At 26.3% G+C, this 23,306-nt stretch overlaps 2 protein-coding genes across 3 annotated transcripts in view; one reads left to right on the top strand and one right to left on the bottom strand.

The window, feature by feature from the left end:
* Window positions 1–2,674: 2,674 nt before the first annotated feature.
* On the bottom strand, window positions 2,675–3,669 carry LOC135928307 (UDP-N-acetylglucosamine transferase subunit ALG13 homolog). The gene is made up of 2 exons (XM_065464748.1): window positions 3,391–3,669; window positions 2,675–3,350 (listed from the first exon to the last, which is right to left on the bottom strand). The coding sequence occupies exons 1-2, from the start codon at window positions 3,629–3,631 to the stop codon at window positions 3,103–3,105; spliced, it is 489 nt and encodes a 162-aa protein (XP_065320820.1). The 5' UTR covers window positions 3,632–3,669; the 3' UTR covers window positions 2,675–3,102.
* Window positions 3,670–5,597: 1,928 nt separating this feature from the next.
* Window positions 5,598–23,306, top strand: part of LOC135928126 (fasciculation and elongation protein zeta-1-like) — a 52,495-nt gene continuing 34,786 nt past the window's right edge. For both annotated transcript variants that reach the window (XM_065464487.1, XM_065464488.1), the window contains exon 1: window positions 5,598–5,909. In XM_065464487.1, coding sequence (XP_065320559.1) covers window positions 5,602–5,909 — 308 coding nt within the window. In that variant the 5' untranslated portion in view covers window positions 5,598–5,601. The remainder of the gene's footprint in view (window positions 5,910–23,306) is intronic.

The following is a 23,306-nucleotide window of genomic DNA, read 5'->3' on the forward strand; positions in this document are numbered from 1 at the left end:
TTGGCAAAATTATTTTTAAAATTTATTAATTATAATATCCAAAATTGGCTAAAAGACATTATACTTATAAAAATTTTAATAAGAAAAATTAGCAAAGCGTCATCCATTTGAATAATCATTCAAAATGGTATAATTTTGTTCTTTTATTTCTGATTTTTATTATAAATTACGAAATAGATTTATTTTAATAAATAATAAAGAAAAATAAGAATAAGAATATTTTCTTAATTCTGACAGAAAAATAATGATAAGTGATTCAACAGATAATGCTGTTGATATGTCCGAATCTGATTTTATATATGAGATTAACTAAAAAATAAGTTCAATTGCATATAATATGCAATTGCTGAAACGACATTAACATATTAAAGGATAAAACATTTGCTTTGCTTAGTTTTTTATGTAGATTGCATTACAAACTTATTGCTCATTCTTTCTTAGTAGAAAAATAGTCAAAAACATAAAATGTGGATGAACAGCCTCAAAAATAATGTTAAATATTGATTCCTAAAACTAAGACGTACATAGAGGATTTAAAGGAAAATCATCCATTTTCTCTATTAACGCATGCATTAAATAATGTAAATACGAAAATATTTCCAATGTTGATAAATTTTAATAACAGGTTTTTGAAATAAACTTCTAAAAAAACTTTCATTAGACTTGAAAAAATCAAAGGATATTGCATCTATGCTTGTGCAGAGCTAAAAATGTCTAACCTTTAACTTAAAGCCTTTTGTGCAATACTAGTGTGAATTTGAAAAAGACAAATTGTAATTAAGGAATTCATTGCATTAAATATATATACTTGTATTTATCGAATATGTAAAAATTTATTTAATAGCATAAAATCTTTAAAAAAATATGAATGGGAATAAAAATAGGTACTGATTTTTAAAATATTCCGAACCATTTTTTTAAATTATAGTTAAATTCTCCAGCTTTTTGCTTGAATGAATCTGGCAACCTGCTAATGACGCAGGATGTAAGTTTAATAACAATTGTTTAGTCAATTTTTTAGAATTAATAGTTCTAAAAAAATAGTAATATATGTCGTATTTATGGAATCCATGGGGATTCGGAATCTCAATCTTATATAGTTATCGAGAGCCATTTTTAAATCTGATAAATCATATTTGATCGGAAATGCATTCCAACATGTACATAGTACCCAGGCTGTGAATTACAAACAATTTTGCCCAGAACTGTTGAAATATTTTAATTTATATCCGATAGATTTTTATGGCGAAAGTTATTTGAATAATATAGGGTAGGTATGCTAGAATACATTTCAGGTGAGATAAGATTTTTAAAATTTAAAAATTGTGCTCAGTAAATGATATAAATTTTAGAGATTTCAAATCCTCATGGATTCCATACCTAATAAGACATTAAGAATAACTTTATAATTTATAACAGGTTTGGGTAGATTGAGACCAAGGCGGATCAAATCCGTGTTGGTAGTAAAAATGGACTCGGTTTGAGTTGAGTCAAATTAAATCGCAAATAACTTATTAAATAGGTCAATTAACATTATATAATAAAATGCTTGGTTAATTTGAAGGCAAATGAACTAGAAAGATAACGAGTCGACTCATGATTTCAAATCGCAAATCGATTCAGAAGTCTAGCTGAATCGGCTTAGGATACCTATTTGCGATTCAGATCTTTTTAAGCCTACGATTTCGGTTAGTTATAAACTTAATTATCTATCAATACTTTTGTTTAATGGGTTTTGGTCATTTCGTTTTTCGACTCCAACCCCGACCAGAGTTTTTGATAAATCAACTTTTTAGATATTATGATTTTCCAATTTCATATTGCTGTTTAATAAAAATAATGTCTCAACTGCATCAAGCAGTAATGCCAAAGCCGTAATGGGATCCTAGAGTGTTAAAGTAGCATATTTTTTTTTAAAGTTGTAGCTAATAGCACTTTACTTTCTTTAAAAAAAAGCGTTGTCAATATGTCAGCTCCTGGTCGACATCTAGACCACACCCTTTTCTTTACTCTTCTCAAAAGGCCATCACTGTCACCAAACATTAAATTCGATTATTGCTACAACTTTTTGCTGAGCTAATATTCCATAAACTTTGGAACCTGTAGGATTTAACTTCGAGGACAATATTAGGGCTGGGAATGACAATGGAATTCCTAGTCGGAGATTATCATGCATTGATTGGTTTGTAACATCTTTTAGCTCCAATTCTTTAGAGCTGAAATTAGATTGATTAATAAATATATTAACATCCCTAATATCACTTTAATTCCCATTGTTTCTGACACAATTGGTGCTTTCAGATCCAACGCCCAGGATTTCTTCAAAGCACATGGCAGCCAAAAATTGAGCGTAATTTTGGGTGATCTTTAGGAAGATTTTTATTTACATCAATGAATTTAATGGAAATATGTAATCACATTATATCAATCCTAGGTGTAGGAACCTTCTTACATGTTTTAAACATATTTTATTTATAAATTTTATTCGTTTTAAATTAAAATAAAATAGTCATATATTTAAAAATAATAAAAAATGTTGGTAATAAATATAAATAAATTAAATATCAATTTTAAGTAAATGATAATTATCGCAATTAAATATGATTTTATTAAGATTGGTATGACATGTTTGTTTAGCATTAAGTATTATGGATAGAAAAGATTTGACCTTTTCTAGCTATTTTAACTAATTTTGAGAGTTCCCATTATCTAAATGATTAGTCATTTTGTTTTGGAATAGTATGTTGATAAAGTAGACTCACATTCCTGCTCAAAATTATTAGTACTCTTCAAATTATTACCTAGGATAAAATGATTTTAAACATTTTGGCAATATGTGAGGTTGATATTTGAGCCCTATCTAAATTTGTGTCTCCTTTTTTTGCATTTCAATATGTTCTAGATTAAATTAAAAATTAAAGTGGTGTCAATTTTGTTAATTAAAATATAATTTATTAATGAAGAAAATTTTTCTTAAAAACAGCTGATGACTTGAACAGTGTAACTATTACACAAAATATTATTACATAATTTACCATGTTTTAAACAATTTTCCCATAAAAAAATCCTATAACTTTGTCTTTGATAAATGCATTTCATATATTATGTAAAAAAATATTCGCTAATAAAATTAGAAAATAGATTGGAATCTCCACACTTGTATGGCAAAAGTTTCTCAAAGTCCATTTTTTGAATATCGGGATGAAGATTGTGACATGTTGTATAGAATAAAAACTTTTCATTAAACAATTGTTCTGCTAATTCACTTTGATGATTGTCCATCAAGTTTTCATTTAAGACCACAATTAGGTTTTTATTAGCTTCTAATATTTCAATAATACTTCCAGCACCTTATAATATAAAGGTGTTATAAAATATTTACTAGTTTACCTGCATGACTTATAACTAATGATGCTTGTTTTATATCTGATTCTATACTGTTTTTGTAATGATACCATTGAATGAAAAATCCTTCTAATATATTTGATTGTGGATAATATACACCTCTACCTAATTGAATTATCATAGATTTATATCCCAATTTTTTAAATAATATAATCACATCTTTTGAGGTAACTGCTTTAATTAACTCATCAAATGAAGTAGTGCCAACTGTAACGAATATAATCATTAACTATTCGAATTTCAAAAATGTTTATCGTATATTTGATTATTAGGTGTGATATTGCGCGTCTGATGTTGTTTTTATAGAAAACCAAAGAACGGGTCTATTTGATAATAACTAAAACCCCCCTAATTATCGTGTAATTAACGTTATAATATTTATAAATTTCTTATTTTATGTCAGTAAACGGAAGCGTAGGTATTATTCAAGTTGGCAAAATAGAGATCTAATGATCGCTTTATTAATAACGTTTATAAAAAAAAAATTCCATAATGAAGGCAGGTCTCCAAATAAAATATAAATGTCATTGTTTAAATTCAGAATTGTTAATCGCTACTTTTAAAAGTAGCGCGCTACCGCTATTTGTCAAAAAAATTAGCGCGCTACCGCTATCGCTATTTGTCAAATAAAGTAGCGCGCTATTAGCTACTCTTATATAACGATAACAATGGCGTTGTATAAACAAAAAATGTTGAGAGAAAATTTATTTATTTATTATAAGTATAACTAACTAAAAAATAACTAAAAAACTATATGTATTATAAATAAAAAATTTAAACAAAAACAAGGTTACAGGCTAAAATAATCGTAACATATTAAATAGGTTATGTTCAAATAATAGCAATTTAAGTTAAACAAGTTTAAATATATATATAAAAAATTAATCTCAATTAACAGCTACTTTTTATAAAAAAATTTATAAACAAGTTTGTTTTATTTTTTGCTTGTATTGTTATTGTATAGTAAATATATAAAAATCAACATTTATAAGTAGAATATAGTTAGTTTTGATTATAAAAAAATTAATATAATAAAATAAAATATTTATTGTAATTTATTGCATTTTATAAGTTTTTACCTAGTGTTATGTGTCCAACTATCTACCATTGTCCATATATATGATATCTCTCATAACTCAACTATTAGAGCATCTTTCATAACTTTAAAGTTATCTGCTATTAGTGTCTGGCGACATAGAATTATTGTACCAGGGGATAGAGTTTTAATCATCATGGTAAATGATGGATTAACAACCAAGGATATTGGCTGAACTGTATCAATTATAAAATAAACAATAACTTTATCAGCCAATATCTGAAAAATACTGGCATTGAATTATTAAATAACTTGGTTTGACATGAATTAGTCTTTTTGGATAATGTAAAACTGACAATTTACCTTGGGTGTTTCTTGAGGTTATAACTGGATTGATTTGAGGAAATATTTTTTTTACATTTTAAACAAATAAATTTGAAACCAGTTTTGGTTTTTATATTTATTTTAAAAAAATTTTCAAATCTAGGGAATAGGAAATTTGTATTATAGCTATTAATAACATTTTCTTCCCTGGTATCTTCCATTTCATTAATATCATTGTCTGAATTACTTTCAACGATTTGGATATCCATAGGCGATGACATTTTAAATTATTAACGTGTAATTTAGGTTTAATACATATGAAAATATAAATTACAAATTGAAAATATATTTCAATTTTAAAATTAAATAATAAATCATAAAAATAATAATTAATTATTATATTATATTTAAATTATCATGTTTATACTTAACTTCATTATATTTTTTAAAAGTAGCGCGCTAAAAACTTAAATAATTACAAAAAAAATAGCCGCTATTAGCTATAGTTACCAAAAGATAGCGCGCTACTTTAACAACTCTGTTTAAATTATATTCAACACATTTTATATATTTATTTATAAATGGAGAACTATTATAAATCGAAATCAGGTAAGTAGAAGATGATATATAACATTTCTAATATAATACGTGGCCATATTTTAAAAGTAACCAAAAAACTATTAACTCCTTCCTTCTTAACAAATATGAAAGATTAAATTTTTTCTTATCAAAATTTCCATGATATTAAGAGAACTCTGCCGGATAATTAATGTCATGTCAATCTTAATCATATTTTCTAAAGTATAATATTTATAAAACAGTCAATGAAATATAAAATGAATGATTTAAGTTTTAACGTACCTTTAGCCAAATTCGAATCCGAAGAATGGTTAGATTTTTCAGATCAAAAAACCATGTATGAAGCAGAAGTTATAGAAAATATTAAAATGGAAAAATCAGAAAAAAATTATAAAGAAAAGATTTATAATGATATATTTTCTGAAAAGTTATCACATTCTTTGGAAGATCTTGTTAATTCTTTTGATCATAAAGTCATAAAATGCCTTAAAGATTATAAAGAAAATGTTGGAAATATTGCTCCCATGCAAATGCGCTCGCAAGATCAAATAATGGATGATTGCCCGTAAGTTTAGTATATATTTTATACAATCTTTATTGTATTTTATCTTCAAACTTTATTATATTTTATTTAGTCAATATTAAGAATTGGTATCAACAATTTTTTTAATAGTTATATTTTAAATATCCATATTCTGATGAATATTTATATTATTAAAATTTTCATAATATATACACTACCAAATATTACTTAACTACAGTAAAACTTGTTATTTTTATAAAATTAAGAATTTTATAATGAATATTGTAAACTATTTTACATAATATAATTTACTCTTAAAATTTATTAATTTATAAGACCTGATGAGGTAAAATTTTTAGACCCAGCCTAAATTTAAACTTGCTTCCATTCAAATGAGCCTGGCCCAAATTTTTTAAAAATTTTCTTCTAATTTATGTTTTATACCTCTAGGTCAGCCCTGGTTTTATTTGATCATTTTATATCTAGATTTTTAAAATATAATTTTGGCTATATTTTTGGACTTGTTTCAAATAGAAATTTAAAAAGCAAATAAATGTTAAACATGTTCTTTTATCATAATTAAAAAAAGGGATTAAAGAAAGAATAAAACTTTAAAAAAATTAAGAGTGATAAATATTATATATTTATTTTCATATTATATTTGGTAGATATACCTTATTGAGTTTTCAGATTTATGAATGAATATTTAAATTCAATACATAATGTTATACAAAGTGATTAGTAAATAAATTAATATTTGAGATTAACAAATATTTGTTAATTCCATTTATACTAAGCATTTAAAATTTAATTTTTTTGGTCTGAGCCCAACCCAGCCTAACACTTAAGAAAAATATAAATTAAACACATTTTAATGAAGCATAAGGTAAAAGTCACTGACTGTGTATCCTTATCACATATAAATTTTTAATTTGATAAAACAAGAGAAAAAATTATTTTCAATGTTATTTTTTATATATATTATTTTTAGTCCAAGCCTAGCCTAGCTCGATTTGTTATCACAAGCCTGGTAGGCATGAAATATTTGAATAATTTTAGAGGCTTCTGGCCCACATGCAATGCCCCACCAGAGCCCCTGACAGGCCATGAGCCTGTCCTAAACCTAAAGCTTTTTAACATATGGCTTTGGGTTGGCTCAGGTTAAAAAAAAATTGATTATGCCATTCTCAAATTTATTGCCTATTATTCGTATTTTAATTCATGAAATACAGCTCTTATTTGTTAAAATATGTTTAATGTTTATCTCATTTCATTTGAAATTCAAACAATACAATTTATAGCTTAAGTTTATATAAATAAATGATTTTATCACAAGGGTTTTGCTAGATTTTTCTACCTATGGGGGAGGGGGTGGGAGGGCACACTTTTTTGAAAATTTTTATAACAAAAAAAGTTAAGAGAAAAGATAATTCTATCTAAAATGAGCTAAAAGGGTATTTTTATCTTAAAAATTACAAAAATAATTTTAAATTTTTCAGGGGGATTCCCCCAAAGTATATAAATCAGAGACCTGCAGAAGTACCATTTGCATGGCCCGGCCTGGATTAAAAAAATTTTGGCCTGGCCTGGATTATTTTTTTCTAAAATTTTTTATGGCCCACCTCGGATATTAAAAAAAAAAATTTTTAGAGCCCGGCCTGGATTTAAAAAAAAATTTTTTTTAGGCTCGGCTCGGAATTTTTTAAAATTATATTCGGCCTGGTATATACAAAAATATTTGGTATTTTATATTTTTCAGCAAGTATTATCATTTAATAAGCAAGCATATTAGCTAATGTTGTTAAACGGCTCGTTTTGAGCTGATTTTGAAAAACGGCGAACTCAATATTTTCGCTAGAAAAATATTGACTAAGCCTCGAAATTTCGATACTATATGTCTAGACCTTTGCTCCTTTTGTGAGCAAAATTTTCAGGCTTGCATAATATTATTCTGAGTTAGCCGTTTATAAAAATCGGCTCAAAACGAGCCGTTTAACAACTTACATATTTTTTTTTAAAAATATTCTAAACAGATATTTAGTATATTCCAAATTGATACTATAAAAAATTTGTGTAAATAATATTTTGATAATATACTATATTAATTGTATTTATAAAAAGAATAAAACTGATATTTTAATTAATAAAAAATATAACATATCTATATATAATCTTCATAATCAAAACATGATCGTTTTCGTATCTTCCTAATGTATTTAAAATTTAAGGAGACTATATAGTGTAATGTTTTTTTTGCTCTCTACGAGAGTCGAACTACAAACCTCCCGTTTCAAAGTCGTATGTTTTATGCATGCGCCAACTTGAATATAATTAAATTTAAAATATTAATTATATATAAATATATTAATTCATAGCTGATATTTTAAAATTCAGCCGTTTATTACCATACTATCTGACGGGGTTGAAGGGTAATTATTTAGTTTGTATGTATGGTACTAAATATACTTTATTAATAAATTTTATATAAATATTAGAATTTAGGAGAAAAAGAGGTAAAATTGTTGCAATGTATACCGTGAACATGTATAAGAAATATCAAAATTTAAATTTGTGATGGAAATCATAATGGATAAAATTTAAAAAAGAGATGCTTTAAGATTTTTGAATTTTAAATATGGGTTATACATTGGCCTGAAAACTTTTTTTTGCAGACCTAGCTAGGTCTGATCAAAAACCAAGTCCATGCAACTTTCATAAAATTTTGCCATTTATTTTTATTTTTATTGTAATTTAATAAAAATGTCTTAAATTTAATTTTATATTTAGAATAAAATTTAGATTTGTGATAGAAATCATATTGTGTAAAATATAAAATATAAATGCTTGAAAATTTTTTTATTATAAATATGGGCTAGACATTGGCCTGAAAATTTTTTTTTGCAGAAATCGCCAGGCCTGATTAAAAAACCAAGCCCATGCAACTTTCATATTCTGATTTCATTTTTAAATGAATTATGACTTTTATATATTTTATTTCAGTTCTCAACTAACAAAATTATAGTCTATGGCGGGTTTGAGAAAATTTTCCCAACAATATGGTTTTTTTACCTATCTCCAGGCTTGGGAAAAAATTCTAAAATTATTATGGGTTGGCTAGGTTTGAGAAAAAAAAATTCAGGCCAATGTCTGGTCCATATTTAAAATTAAAAAATTTTTAAGCATATATATTTTAAATTTTACCCAATATGATTTCTATCACAAATTTAAATTTTATTCTAAATATAAAATTAAATTTAAGATATTGTTATTAAATTACAATAGAAATAAATGGAATGGAATATAAAATTAAATTTAAGACATTGTTATTAAACTACAATAGAATTAAATTGCAAAATTTTATGAAAGTTGCATGGGACTTGGTTTTTTGATCAGGCCTGGCTCTGTCTGCAAAAAAAAATTTCAGGCCAATGTCTACCCCATATTTAAAATTAAAAAATTTCCAAGCATCTCTATTTAAAATTTTATTCAATATGATTTCTATCACAAATTTAAATTTTATTCTAAATACAAAATTAAATTTAAGACATTATTATTTTTATTACAATAAAAATAAAAAGCAAAATTTTGGGAAAGTTGCATGAGACGTTGTTTTTTGATCAGGCCTAGCTGTGTCTGCAAAAAAAAATTTTGAGGCCAATGTCTAGCCCATATTTAAAATTCAAAAATTTTGAAGAATCTCTATTTTTAATTTTACCCAAAATGATTCCTATCACAAATTTAAATTTTGATATTTCTAATACCCTTAATGCTCACGGGTTGCATTGCAACAATTTTACCTCTTTTTCTCCTAAATTTTAATATAAAGCATATTTAGTACCATATATACAAACTAACTAATTACCCCATCATTCTTGACGGGTTATTAGCTAGTATTATATAATAATGTATTTAATCCTTTGCGTATTTATTCCATGGCAGGAAAACTATAATTATATTATGTAATAGATACTATGAGTATTAGCTAGTGTTAACTTTCACCAAACAGTATTTTAATCATAACTATATATAATCATTTTAACCATACCTAATTGACGAATATAATAATTCATGTTGTATAAATTTTTTAAAAAAATACAGCCCGGCCCGGGTATTTAAAAAAAAATTTCACCCTAAGCTCACTGATATAAATCATTATATTGATCACCTTTAGGTTGGTACAACTCTGGAAAAAATATGGCTGTACCGATATTACATATCGTATCAGAGCTGATATTTAGTGTTTAAAAAAAATATGATTGGACCAGTATTTGCAAAAAACCGATATAATATTTTTTATGTTTTAAATTATATTATGATTGTTTATATAAATAGGTAATATTATATTACCCATAATTTCCTAATAATAAAAAAATTAATGTTTAAAAAATATCTAATTATTTTAAAAGAAAAAATAAAATGTTGTATTATTTATTGTTATATTATCTGCATCAAGAAAATGATTTTAAAATATTTAACGAGCCAAATTCAGCCATAAACATTGTCCATATTTTAAATGATAGGATTAATATTTGGGGAATAAAAAAACGAAATACACTCAATCATTCGTGATAAAGTTTTTTATAACACTGGCTCAAAGATAGATGGTAAATAAAAATTAATCGAAATAACGGACCGGTTATCGGATCGAATTCATATGAATACCTGATCAGATTGTAGAAAGATTTGAGAATCGGCTCAGCCCTAGCCAAGAAATTATTAAGAATGCTTATGTTCTACTAAGTGAGCTTATTATGAATTTTTATAGAACGGTCAAAATAGGTGAATTTTAGATCAAGCCTGCCCATTTAGATTTACCTTTTTTAGTGGAACAATCTTCTGCCCACACATTGAACACATTTCCACCCATTTTTTAAAAGCAATTTTATTGGTTGGATTTATTTGTTTAGAATTGAATATGTAGAAATTTTTTAAAAATATATTCTCATTGGAAATTAGCTGGTTCTGCCCATCCCACCAGCAATATAATATTTTAAGGCAATCCGCTCTTTTGAGGAAATATATACGTGATACGTGATATTAAGCGCACTAGCCCTAAGATGTCATATATATATAACAGAGCAACGCTTGGTTCTCTTATAAGAGCCCATCTAACTGGGATAAAAAGAGGAAATATTTAACTAAATAAGAGAAAACCATCCACGTTTTTTGGGCAGGCCGCAGTTACCTGTGCGCGCAAGAGGCAAAGCCCCTTACTTAAACGCCCATGGGAAAGTGAAAGGAGAGGTCAAAAGGCCCATACCCGATTAAATAAAAGTTTATTTATGGAGAGGCTATATTGGCTATGTTAATTTTACTTTCAATTTGCATTGTGAGAAACCTAGAAATAAGAACCTAGAAATAAGAAATGATTATAATATTCATCTATCATAAATAAAAAGCCCATGCCCGATTAAAATAAAACTAGATTATGGAAGGATAATATTGGCTGGCTATATTGATTTTATTTGAAATAATATTGAGAAATAAATAATAACTCAGATTAAATAAATATAATAACATAATGTTAGAGTAGTATGCTAAAACTAAGGTTAAAGAAAACTTACGTTGAGCAATAATAAATCGAATAACCATCCAATGAGTGTACAGTATTAGGTTTAGGAATATAAAGGTTATGTAGAAAAATTTTGGAATGGGCTTGAAAATGGTAAAGAGGAAAATGAAATTTCTAAAACCTCCCAAAGGGATTGAATGAATACATAGGAAAAACTATCGATCTATAAGGTAGGTTTTCATTTTAAGAAGTTTATTGATTGAACTTTTATTATTATTCAGATGTGTAAATTGAGTTAGGCTTATATTCAAATTCAGAATGTCAAATATAGTTTTATTTAACCAGTATGTTTTATAATTACAGTATCTTTTGTTTTTTAGATCGGTAGCCAGTCCAGAGCTTCATAGGCCAAATTATTTCCCGCATTTCTCAGAATATGCGCAAATAATTGAATTCTTCTTTTCTTTAGCTGTACTGCGACTGGAATGTGTTAGGATAGTTTCCATAGACTAATATTTGTAATGATTCTAGGATATATATATCCATTTATAAGTCTTAGGCATCTATTGATAAAGACTTGAAGTTTTTAGTTTGAGTTTTATTTACATCCCAGATATCGCTTCCGTATAGAAGAATGGGTATGATCAACGAATTGAACAGCTGTAGTCTACTTTTGACTGATATTTCCCTTGTTATCCATAGTTTAAAATATTTATAGAATAACGACTTTGCATGTTTGAGTCTTAATTCTATTTCGTTCTTTATATGTCCTTTGTTGTCTAGATTTACTCCAAGATATTTGAATTCCTCAACTAAATTAATCCCTAATCTTTCAGCAGTATAGTTTGGATTTATCTCTACCCATGGAGAGGGCATTATAACTGTTTTTTTAAAGTTAATTAAGTCCTATTTCGCTGCTATATGATTTAAGGATATCGAGGATACATATAACTTCCCCCATAGATTTCGTAATGATTACAATATCATCAGCATAGGATGTGATACGGTGTTTTAAGTACAGGTTATCTTGGTGAGATAGATTTAGTAAGTTAAACGCTCCTAGTGTATCTGCGATACTTTTATTCATAACAATATTAAATAGGATAGGAGACAGAACACATCATTGTTTAACTCCTTTACGTACCATAAAGGAAGGAGATTGGACATTCTCTACTTTAAAGTTAGACATCAGTGAGCCATAATGATTTCTCAGGATTCTTATTATGTTTAAGTCCACACCACTATCTGTTAAGATATTCCATAGAACTTCATGCTTGATGCAATCAACTGCTTTTTTAAAATCTACAAAGATGAAGAAAAAAGGTAGTTTATATCTGAAACATTTTTGTAAGGTAATTTTTAGCGCTAAAATGGGTTGAAGGATGTTTCTACCTGGTCTGTAAGCGCAAATGTTATTTGATAATAAATGGCTAGTAGAGTTTACTATTCTATCTTTTAGAAGTACCATGAAGACCTTAGATGCTATAGATGTCAGCGCAATCGCCCTATAGTCATCAAAAGTGGATGGATTGGAAACTTTTGGGAAGTTGCAAATAAAGGATATGTTCCATTCTTTTGGAGTAACACCGGAAACCCAAATTTTGTTAAACATCATCAGTAAAAACACTGAGATATAATCTGGAGCGATTTTAAGTGTTCCGCTTTAATGCAATCAAGTCCGGCCGCCTTGTTATTTTTCAGTTTTAGTATAGCCTTCTGAATCTCCGACGTAGTAAAATTTAAGTTGGTGGGGAGTAGGTCATTCTCCGTAGGAAGTATCACATGATTGGAGTTGAACATTTCAGAATAATGTTCTAACCATAATTTCATTTGTACTTCAGGGTCTCGAATGATATTATCACCAATTTTTAATCTGGGAAGACATTTAAAATTTGAAAGTTTTCCGAACATTTCCAATTTCTTATAAGCATCATATAATCTGTTGCATCTCATATCTGCCTCAATTTCATTTGCTCTATTGACCACATATTTCCTTCTATCTGACCTTAGAAGTCTCTGTATAGTTTTCCATAGATCCACATCTCTATAGCTTTTGGTTTTTAGTTCCGATATTTTGGATTCTGTGGTCGGGGATATATTCTTTAGGTGGAGGGTCTTTAATTTTGGTAAAATTCTTACAGTTGAGTAATAGGATGTTTTTGAAATCACTCCAGCAGCTTTCCAGGGTTGAATTTCGATTAGTTTGCATGAAACGATTTATTTCTAGAGAGAACTTAATCGAAATTTCATCTTTGACTAATGGACATTTTAAATTAATATAGTATTCCCGAAAGCTTAGTTGGCGGGGAGCTACTCTCTTAGATGCACATAAAGTATTTTTGTTTCTCCACAATTCACTATTGATCATTAAATGTCCTTTCACCATTTTGTGGTCAGAGATATTGACTGTAGTAATCGCTCTCACATCCAAAAACCAGTTGTGAATGTTTGACAAAATTAAATCAATTTGTGAGGAATATTAGGAAATATATAATAATAGTTGACAAATTGCCCAAAAAAAGGCCATCATAAATATACTTTAAAAAAATGCCATAACTATTGTAGGCAATTTTTTTAAATGTCAATTTGAATATTTGACATAACCCGGGCTAGCCGATTTATAAAAATTTAATTTATATTTATAAATCAGTTGAAAAATGTTATAAAATCATGGTAAGAGAGCGTTTAATAATCATTTATTTCTCATATTTTTATCATCGAAACAATTTATACAGCTAAAATTATTCAACATAAAATGATTAAAAATCTTGATTTGAATAAAATTTCAGAAAAATAATATGAGAATTAGAGATCTGCAAAAAAGTAATTTTCCTAAAAAATTCGAGCTGGGTTCGGGTTGGGCTTTGGAAATTTTTTTTTAAATATATCAAAATTTATCAATTTTATGTTGAATTTTTTATGTAAAATAAAAATATTTTATTTTATTTATAGAAACCAGACGCCATATAACATTTATCTCTTATTTTGAGTATTATAAAAATTAATTTCTATATTTAAATAAATTCGGGCCTGACCGTATCTGTAAATTTTTTTAAAAATAATTCCGGGTTCGGGCCTGACCGGTAAAATTGTTTAAAAAGAATTTCGGGCCGGGCTTAAAAAATTGGGCCCGATGCAGATCGCTAAAAAGAAAATCAATGTTTCAGGTTCAAATCCCCAATTCACATGTCTGATTATTCCCATTTTGACGAATACCATATGTTGGAATACATACAAATAAATTTTTCAAATAACAATAGTTTATCAGAATTTGCTTACAAATTAATAATTTTCAATTTTAATCAATAACCTTAACTTGAGAGTTTTTTAAAAGACAATTCGAAATTAATATAATTTCATTAGGGTTAAAAACATTAGTCAATTAACGGATATTCAATATTATTTAAAATATGTTATATTTTTATTAGTTAAATTCATATTCATAATTTTTTTTCTCTCTCTATTTACCATAGCTATTTTTTTTTCTTTCACAAAACATAAATATATAATATTTTCACAAACTTTTTAGAATTTATTATATAATACATATTTATTTGAATTATGATTAAGAATTATTGATTTGGAGGGACTGTAAAATAGATTTTATTTTAAGAATATACAATATTTTTTAATTATTACCTATTTTTTTTATCGATTATTGTGTTATTATATTAAAATAAAATAAAAACACTTAAATATATATATTTTTTTGAATTCATTACACATCTCTCTCCTTAACTCCAAAAATGAAATATCGGCGAGTTGCGTGACCAGAATTAATTTGATAGATGGCATTATAATAGGATTTTATTGAACTTTGGCTTTAATTGTACTAAATTAAAAATTTTATTTTTTTATTATATTATTTAATATGAAATATTTATATAGAATAGCCATTTGAAAAATTTATTATTTGTGTTGTGACAGACAATATTGTGTTTTGATATATGGTAACTCTTGCATTGAATTTTCGATCCATTAGCTTAGGGGAATAGTATTTATATCAGGAGCTCTCACGGTTCAGCTTTAAATCTCAGTCCGCTCTCATGGTAGAGACGGGCAAGCGAACACAAAATTTTAGGGCATGCTTTAACAGTTATAAAATAGTTAAGATTGTGTAATTAATTGTTTCGATAAAAAAAATATTCATTTTTAAAAAATTTGTACTAATTACATCATCCAGTATTTTTTGTCATCGTCATGAAATTTTTATTGGTGTGGCGTTGCAAGCTAACGGCAAACAGGGTGCTTAACATCATCATGCCGAAATATAATTTGAGTGAACAAGCACGTTTAAAATATCTCATAAAAGCAAAAGATTTTTTTTTGAGCACATGGGAATATTTTTAGCACACTGCTGAATGATAAGAAATAGCGAAGTTATTTATTGCCAATTTATCATATTTTAGTTATCAACTTAGACCTTATCCAAGAATAAAATCTTCTCATTTGGCAAAAAGATTTAATTTTAATATATTCATCAAATTGGACTTTCGTATTATTTTTAAAAATTAGAGAAATAATTTATTATATATAAAAATTTTCAGCGAGTTCGATTCAATTATTGAAGGACAATATTTTTACTGGATTTATTTCAGTTTGGGTTCTACAAAGATAGAGAGGTTAGGGTTTTAATTTGCTGGATTCAAATCCCGGTATGATTATGTCCAATCGTGCACACAAATTGAGCGTTTCAAATGTAAATAAATGCATTTCAAATAGTATCATGCAAATAATGTATTTCAAAGAATATCATGCAAATTTGTCAAAATACCGCTTGGAGTAAAATAAATGCAAATTGGTACTTTTTTATTCATTCATTTTGCGGGTTGGTCTAATCTTAAATACTCGATTTTTTTAGCAAGAAAGCTGAAAAACCTTGAGATACGAATAATAAGGAAGTCTCCATGATCCCAAGAATTATGGGATAGTGATTAATACGATTAATTCAGTCGAGGAAACAAGCCCTGTAAAAAATCGTAGATGCTTCAGATGCAATTCTGCTGAGTAGGGGTGGGACCAATACCAATATAATATTGGTTTACAATACCAATACCAATATAAACCAATATATATTTAAATATTGGTATTGCTTTTACAACCAATACCAATTACCTAAATATATTGGTTTTGATATATTGTTTAAATATTTTAAACAATACCAATACCAATATTAAAAATAACATAATTATTTGGGTTTATCGTGGATAATTATATCGTGTTATTTTTTTACTTTCATTGCAAAAACTAATTACATCTATTATTTCTTCCAAATACTACTGTGATATCAATATTTCTGTTATTTATAATTATAGTTTATTTTTATTATGGAAGTAAATTTTTTACATGATATCTATCAATTTTATCTATTTATTTAGGATATTATAACAAATGAAGACCAAATAGAGTTAATAAATATAGATGCTGTTGGTACTAATAATAATAGCGATAAGGAACAAGAAGAATTATCAATATCTAATAAAAGACGAAATTCAGCAAAAATCTGGGAATTTTATACTACTTGTGATAATAAAAAAAAGGCAATTTGTAATAAATGTAAAAAAAAAATATCACTTCCCAATTTTGGAACCTCAGGATTATGGACACATCAAATCCATCCACCCAACATTATATAAGAAATGTGAGCAAATAAATATTGGCAGTAAAAAAATTAAGACAATAAAATCATTTTTACTTAATAATATAAATAATAGAGCTAATTTAAATAATTTAATTATAAACTTTTTCATTCAAAATAATTTAGCCTTTTCAATAGTTGAGGATATCACTTTTAAAAATTTAATAGCATATTGTAACCCTTCACTAACATTAGTTTCTAGAAAAACACTAAAAATAGAAATTATGAAAGATTATCATAGTTCTTTTATCAATTTAAAATCTGTACTTTCTAACATTACATCTAAATTTTCCTTAACAATGGACATTTGGTCCTCTCCAAATAAAATACCCTTTATGGGCATAACAATTCATTATATTGATAATGATTTTAAAATTAAATAATCATTTATTAGATTTTATTCCTTTTAAATCAGCACATAATTCTATTAATATTTTTAATATTTTTAATTCTGTATTAAAAGTAAAATTTGAAATTGATTTTTTTTTGCATTACATTAGACAATGCAAGTAATAATTTAGCATTTCTAAAAATTTTAAAACAAAAAGATAATTTTGATAATGTGTGCAAATGCTTTTGCCATATTATACATTTGGCTGTCATGGCTGCATTGGAACCCTTAAATACAACTTAAAAAAAATAAGAAATTTTTAAAAAATTTTTAAACTTTCTATATCTAAATTTAATAAACTCGAAAAAATATATCTTGAAAAAAATCCATACTTAAAATTTCCTCACCCAATTTTGGATATACTAACACGTTGGAATTCAACCAGAGTTGGGCATCACCGAGAATACTTGTATCTAAGATACAAGATCCTTTTGTATCTTGTACTCAGTATCTTTTTTACATTTCTAATAAGATACTTGTATCTGTATCTAAGATCCTTTATTCTGAAAAGAATCTTGTATCTTTTTCATTTTCTTGACTAAAGATACAGATACAGATTCTTTTTAATATTCATGTTTAAAATTTTATATATCACAGTATATATTTTATTTTCTTCGAAAATCTTGTATTAATTTGCATATTTTTTTCTGCCATATTTTAATATATTGACAGCTATTTTTCTGTAAAATTAACAACTCATATTAAGGTAGAAAGATAAAAAATAACACCAAAACGAAATAAGTATAGATTATATTTTATATATAAATGTACCTCGTCGATAGAATATCATTACCAATTTTATGCAATATTTTTAATTTGTAGGATGATTACCACTCATGGTGTAAAATTTATTTATAAAAATAAGTTCCCCTCCAATCTTGAAATTTGGAAATTTTTTTAAAATAAAAGTTAAAAAAGACAATTTACAGGCTAGATGTAAAACCTGTATAAACAAAATAATGATAAATTAAACACAATTTTGTTAAACATAATAAAGTATATTATTTATGTGTAGTTAAAAGGGGGCATAGGTTATCTTAAAAATTCAAGTTTACAATATTGTCTACCTTTATTAAAAGCTGCCTAGATTATATAGGCAAAAAATTTTAAGAAAATATTTTCCTATGATTCGAATATAATGTGGCTTTTTTGATATTAAAATCACATCCATATTTTAAGAACTTATCGATTGAGTCGGATTATAAAAAAGATAATTTCAAAATTTCTTAATAAGAGAAGCCCTGAATGTAGTATCAGAGTATATAATCAAGATCAAACGATGATTATTTTTCTTTTATTGAAACAAATGATGCTGAGTTCAATGATACAAATAATATTGAGCTGGAGGTTTTAAATTATATTAAGTCGAGAATATATTATAAATGCTTAATTATTATCCTTCCATTAAGGAAATTTTTTATACATGTAATACTGTAATACCTTCAACAGCTCCAATTAGGGTTATTTAGTTTTGGTACAATGTTAGGTACGCCGAAACGGCAAAGGTCTGATGATAAATTATTTGAAAAATTTGATTGTCTTATAATGAATGTATTTTAAATACTCTGTAAATTAATATTTCAACTCCAATTGGTAAAATGCCTGATTATTATAATTAACTCGTCATTAAATGTTTTATAAATTATTGTAAATATTCATTCTTGTTTTATGTTTATGTTATGTTCTTCACAAATAAATAGTAAAAATTGTATTTTATAAGCTATTCTAATTTAATTGGTAATGATAATTTAAAAGTATCTTGTATTTAAGATACTCTAATTAAGTAAAAGATACAAGAATCTTTTATCTTGTATCTTTTTGATATTTTGAAAAAGATACTAGTATCTGTATCTAAGATTCATTTTTTCACAAAGAATCTGTATCTGTATCTAGATTCTTAAGAGGACCTGCCCAACTCTGAATTCAACATACCAAATGCTTGAAAGAGCAATATTGCTTAAAACCCTATTTGACAACATATACCAATCATTTACAAAATACCAATAAGAAAATTATATTAGTGCCTTAGCCTGGAATAATATAGAAATATACCGAGAATTTCTGGAACCATTTAATTTTGCTACAGAGAATGTGCTAATACTCCAACAATTTCAACAATTATTCCTTTATATTCCAGTATTTTTGAGCATGTGGAGAGTTATAATAATAATCCTAATGCTATTTTAAAGACAGCTTCTTTAGCTGCCTTAACAAAACTTAATAAATAATATAATTATAATAAACACCTCTTTATTATTTCAACAATGATTGGCCCAAGATTTAAACTATCAAGTCATTTATTAAAGCATAATAATATGGAAACTCTTATTGGATATCTTGCTAATGAATACAATATTTATAAAATAAATAATAACAATTCAGCGGAACTTACAAATGAGCACAAAATAACAAAAAATTGTCCTTTCATGACAAAATTTATCAGGTGAAACCTCATAATAATAACAACTTAGAAATAAGTAAATACGTAGATGAAGCCACAATTTCCAATGATACAAATCCATTATATTGGTGGAAATTAAATAAAAATAGATATCCAGTATTATCAAAAATTGCCGGAGATTATCTAGCAATTCCGGCCACCTCATCTAGCTCTGAAAGGGTTTTTTTAGAAGGACGGTATGTTATAACAGACCAACGTTGTTCACTAGATGAGCATACTATTCAAGCTTGCCTGTGCCTAAAAAGTTGGATGCGCATGCAAGATTCTTCTTAAATACATAAAATTATTTCCTCTTCTTATATTAAAATTATATCATTCTTTTGCATTATATTTTGTATAAATAGACAGTTATGTTACATTTTTAGTTTACTTATTTTGCTATGTTCTTTGTGATAAATAAAATGGTTCAAAATCAATACGTTTATTATTGTTGATACAAAAAATACATGATTAAATCAAAATTTTTTATATTCACATCACCTAATAAATTCCTAGTTTAAAAAAAGAATTTGAATTCAGTAAAATTTTGAGAGTTGTTTCATAGCCCTGATTTTATGGTATCATGATTTTTTTTCGCATGTTTATTTAAAATTAGAAATTAAGGGTTTTATAATCACTATTTCTATTTTTTTAATTAGTAATTTGAATTTAAACCAATACCAATATAAACCAATAGTTACCAATATAAACCAATACCAATACAAGAAATAGAAAATATTGTTTAAACCAATACCAATATTTTAGACCCAATACTAATACAATATTTTGTTAATATTGGGTTTTTACTATTGGTTCCCAGCCCTACTGCTGAGCATCTAATTAGTCAATGAGTCAAATCTGGTAAAGACCAAGAAAAATTTTCACTGACAGAATACGCCCTATTCAGTTCCAGCGTAAGATGCTGGAATTCATACCGGAAATTCTAGTATCCAGACATACAATTTATTTCCCCCTCAGCGTTATCAATGTTTTACCAAATCAATAACATTTATTTTAAGAAAAATTCTACTTATAATTAAAATGGCGCGCAGGGGCTCGAGCCCCCTGAAGCAAAATTTTTTTTTAATGACTCCTTAATATCCCCTTGAACTAAAAATAAATTTATTTAATTGCTCCCTGAACGATTTCTTTTATAATTCTATTGAGTAATATATAGATTTAATTTTATTATTTAAAAATTAATAAGACTATCTAAATTTTTATTAAATGAATACTATTTTAATTATTAAATTAGATTAATACATATAAATTATATTTTCACTATTTTAGCTTGCGATCAAATTCTGTGTTAAAAATATATCAATATCACTCACTAAATATTAATTTAGCATTAACAGTTGAATCTTAATTGACTTTTATTATTTAAATTATTATATAACCCTAATTAAATAAATATAATCATTTATTAATTGAAAACTAAAAAAATTAATATTGTATTTAGCCGAGTTCAAAATGACTAATCAACTGTATATTTATTTTTAAATTTTATTATCATACCTATTCCTAAAAATATTTTCAAGGTCCAAATAAGTATAAGAGATTTCTTTATAAAAAGTAAGTAGACATATAATTTATAATCCTCTTATTTACAGTTGTTATAAAATATTAGAAAAAATGTCACTTTTATAGACGTATTTGTCAGTTATATAATATTTATAGTTAATATTATAATTAATTTTACTAATAAAGGCTTTTGATAATAAATATAGTAACAATTTGCATTTAAGTATTTACGCCATCTATTTAGTTATAAATAATTTTAAAAATTAAACATTTTATTATTCATCCTACAATAGATGTAATAAATTTGATATCTTTCTTCTCTTTTTTTACTTGTTTTTAGGAAAGCTATTTTTTTCTTTTTCGAAAAACAGTTTTGAGTTAAATTTTTAATACAAGTATATTTTTGATATTATTACAAACTACTATTATTTTAAGATATAATATACTAACTAGAGATGGTGCGACAATAATATATAAAATTTTAATTGCTTTCATGATATCACTCTGGTTCTTATTTTATAGTTACAAAATGTTTCATTTCTAATATGTCATCCTAGCCGTATAAATAACTCAAGGCTTCAATATATTTTCATAATTTCTTCCAAAGATTTTTAGTGTTTTTGTTTCATCAATTTATCTAGCATAATAAATTCTGGTATGGATTACCATCGTGAGTGTCATGGCTATGACTGTAAATTAACCAGCATCTATTATTTGTGTGGCTATGTAATTTAAGATTATTACTACAGCTGCTGAGAGCATATGATTGCTTATTTCAGATATGTATTAAAATATGCAATCATGATCAATTGTATAGTCGTTTATATATCATTAAAAATGGAAGATAATCTTTTAGAAATTTAATATCTCACTATAATTTTCTCGATTACTTATCTAGCTTCCATCATGTCATCTAAGAGGAAGCTCTAACTACCATATAGTTTTATGATTTGGATTGGTCGTTTATATTCTCTTCTTCAAGAATCGTTAATTTGGTAAGGCCTATTTTCTTATTAGTTTATTCTATAAAACATTGTCTAAAATGGTAACAGAGAGTTATATTAGTTTCATGACCTTTTGTCAATGTAAGTTGCTAAGAATAATATAGCCTTATGTGGTTTTTAAAAACCATTATCAATTGAGGCATATGTATTTAATTAACCTTTTTTATCACTTGTAATTCTTTAGACGCAAATTTTTTTTATATCAACCATCGAAAATATTTTATACTGTAATAAATAGATTTTGTATTAAAAAATATTATTTTTAGATATGTCTTGTATTGTTTTAATTATTTATATGTTAGTTTAATGCAAGACAAAATATGAAATTCAGAATAATTGTTTAGAAAAAAGTATAATATATTTATGGCCGGGTAAATGCGGGCCGAAGCGCCCCCCATAAATTTTTTTTAGTTGAGCCCCCTGAGATTGTAAAGGCTAGCGACGCCCCTGGGCACAAAGGTGTTTAGCAAAGAAATAATTAATTTTTAAAATGGAATATTTAAAATAATGAAATAAACAGGCAGATTATAATAAACTCCTTGGACTTTATAAGAATAGGATTAAAGTTCTGATTAAAATATTGCAAACCTTAAATTCAATGAAATAGCTTGGACTCAAGCTTCTTTATCTACCAAGAATGGTGGATTAGGTATCAGATTTCCTTCCGATCCTGCCTTAACTGCTTTCATATTCAGTTATTTATTAACGAAAAATATAGTAAATTCCCATTTTATAAAACGTGATCCTTCCTTTAATGTTGCTATTATCGATTGGACTCAATTATTGCTGATCACGCTCTTTCAAAACTAATAGGCAGAAAAAAGGAATTGGCACACTGCGTTGAATCAATCCTTTCCAGAATTCAATTTTCTGACCTTCTATTATTTTCTTCGCAGCTTAATAGATTTGGTCATGAATAGCTATTCTCTC

This window comes from Gordionus sp. m RMFG-2023, chromosome 4 (genome assembly GCF_954871325.1).
Source record: "Gordionus sp. m RMFG-2023 chromosome 4, tfGorSpeb1-WG-v2, whole genome shotgun sequence".
Taxonomy (NCBI): Eukaryota; Metazoa; Nematomorpha; class Gordioida; order Chordodea; family Parachordodidae; genus Gordionus; species Gordionus sp. m RMFG-2023.

What these genes read in the sequence shown, in the direction of transcription:
- LOC135928307 (XM_065464748.1), bottom strand. Translation starts at nt 3,631, where the DNA reads ATGATTATATTCGTTACAGTTGGCACTACTTCATTTGATGAGTTAATT. An exon ending in ATTAGTTATAAGTCATGCAG is followed by an intron (nt 3,351 to 3,390) that starts GTAAACTAGTAA and finishes TTATATTATAAG; the next exon opens with GTGCTGGAAGTATTATTGAA.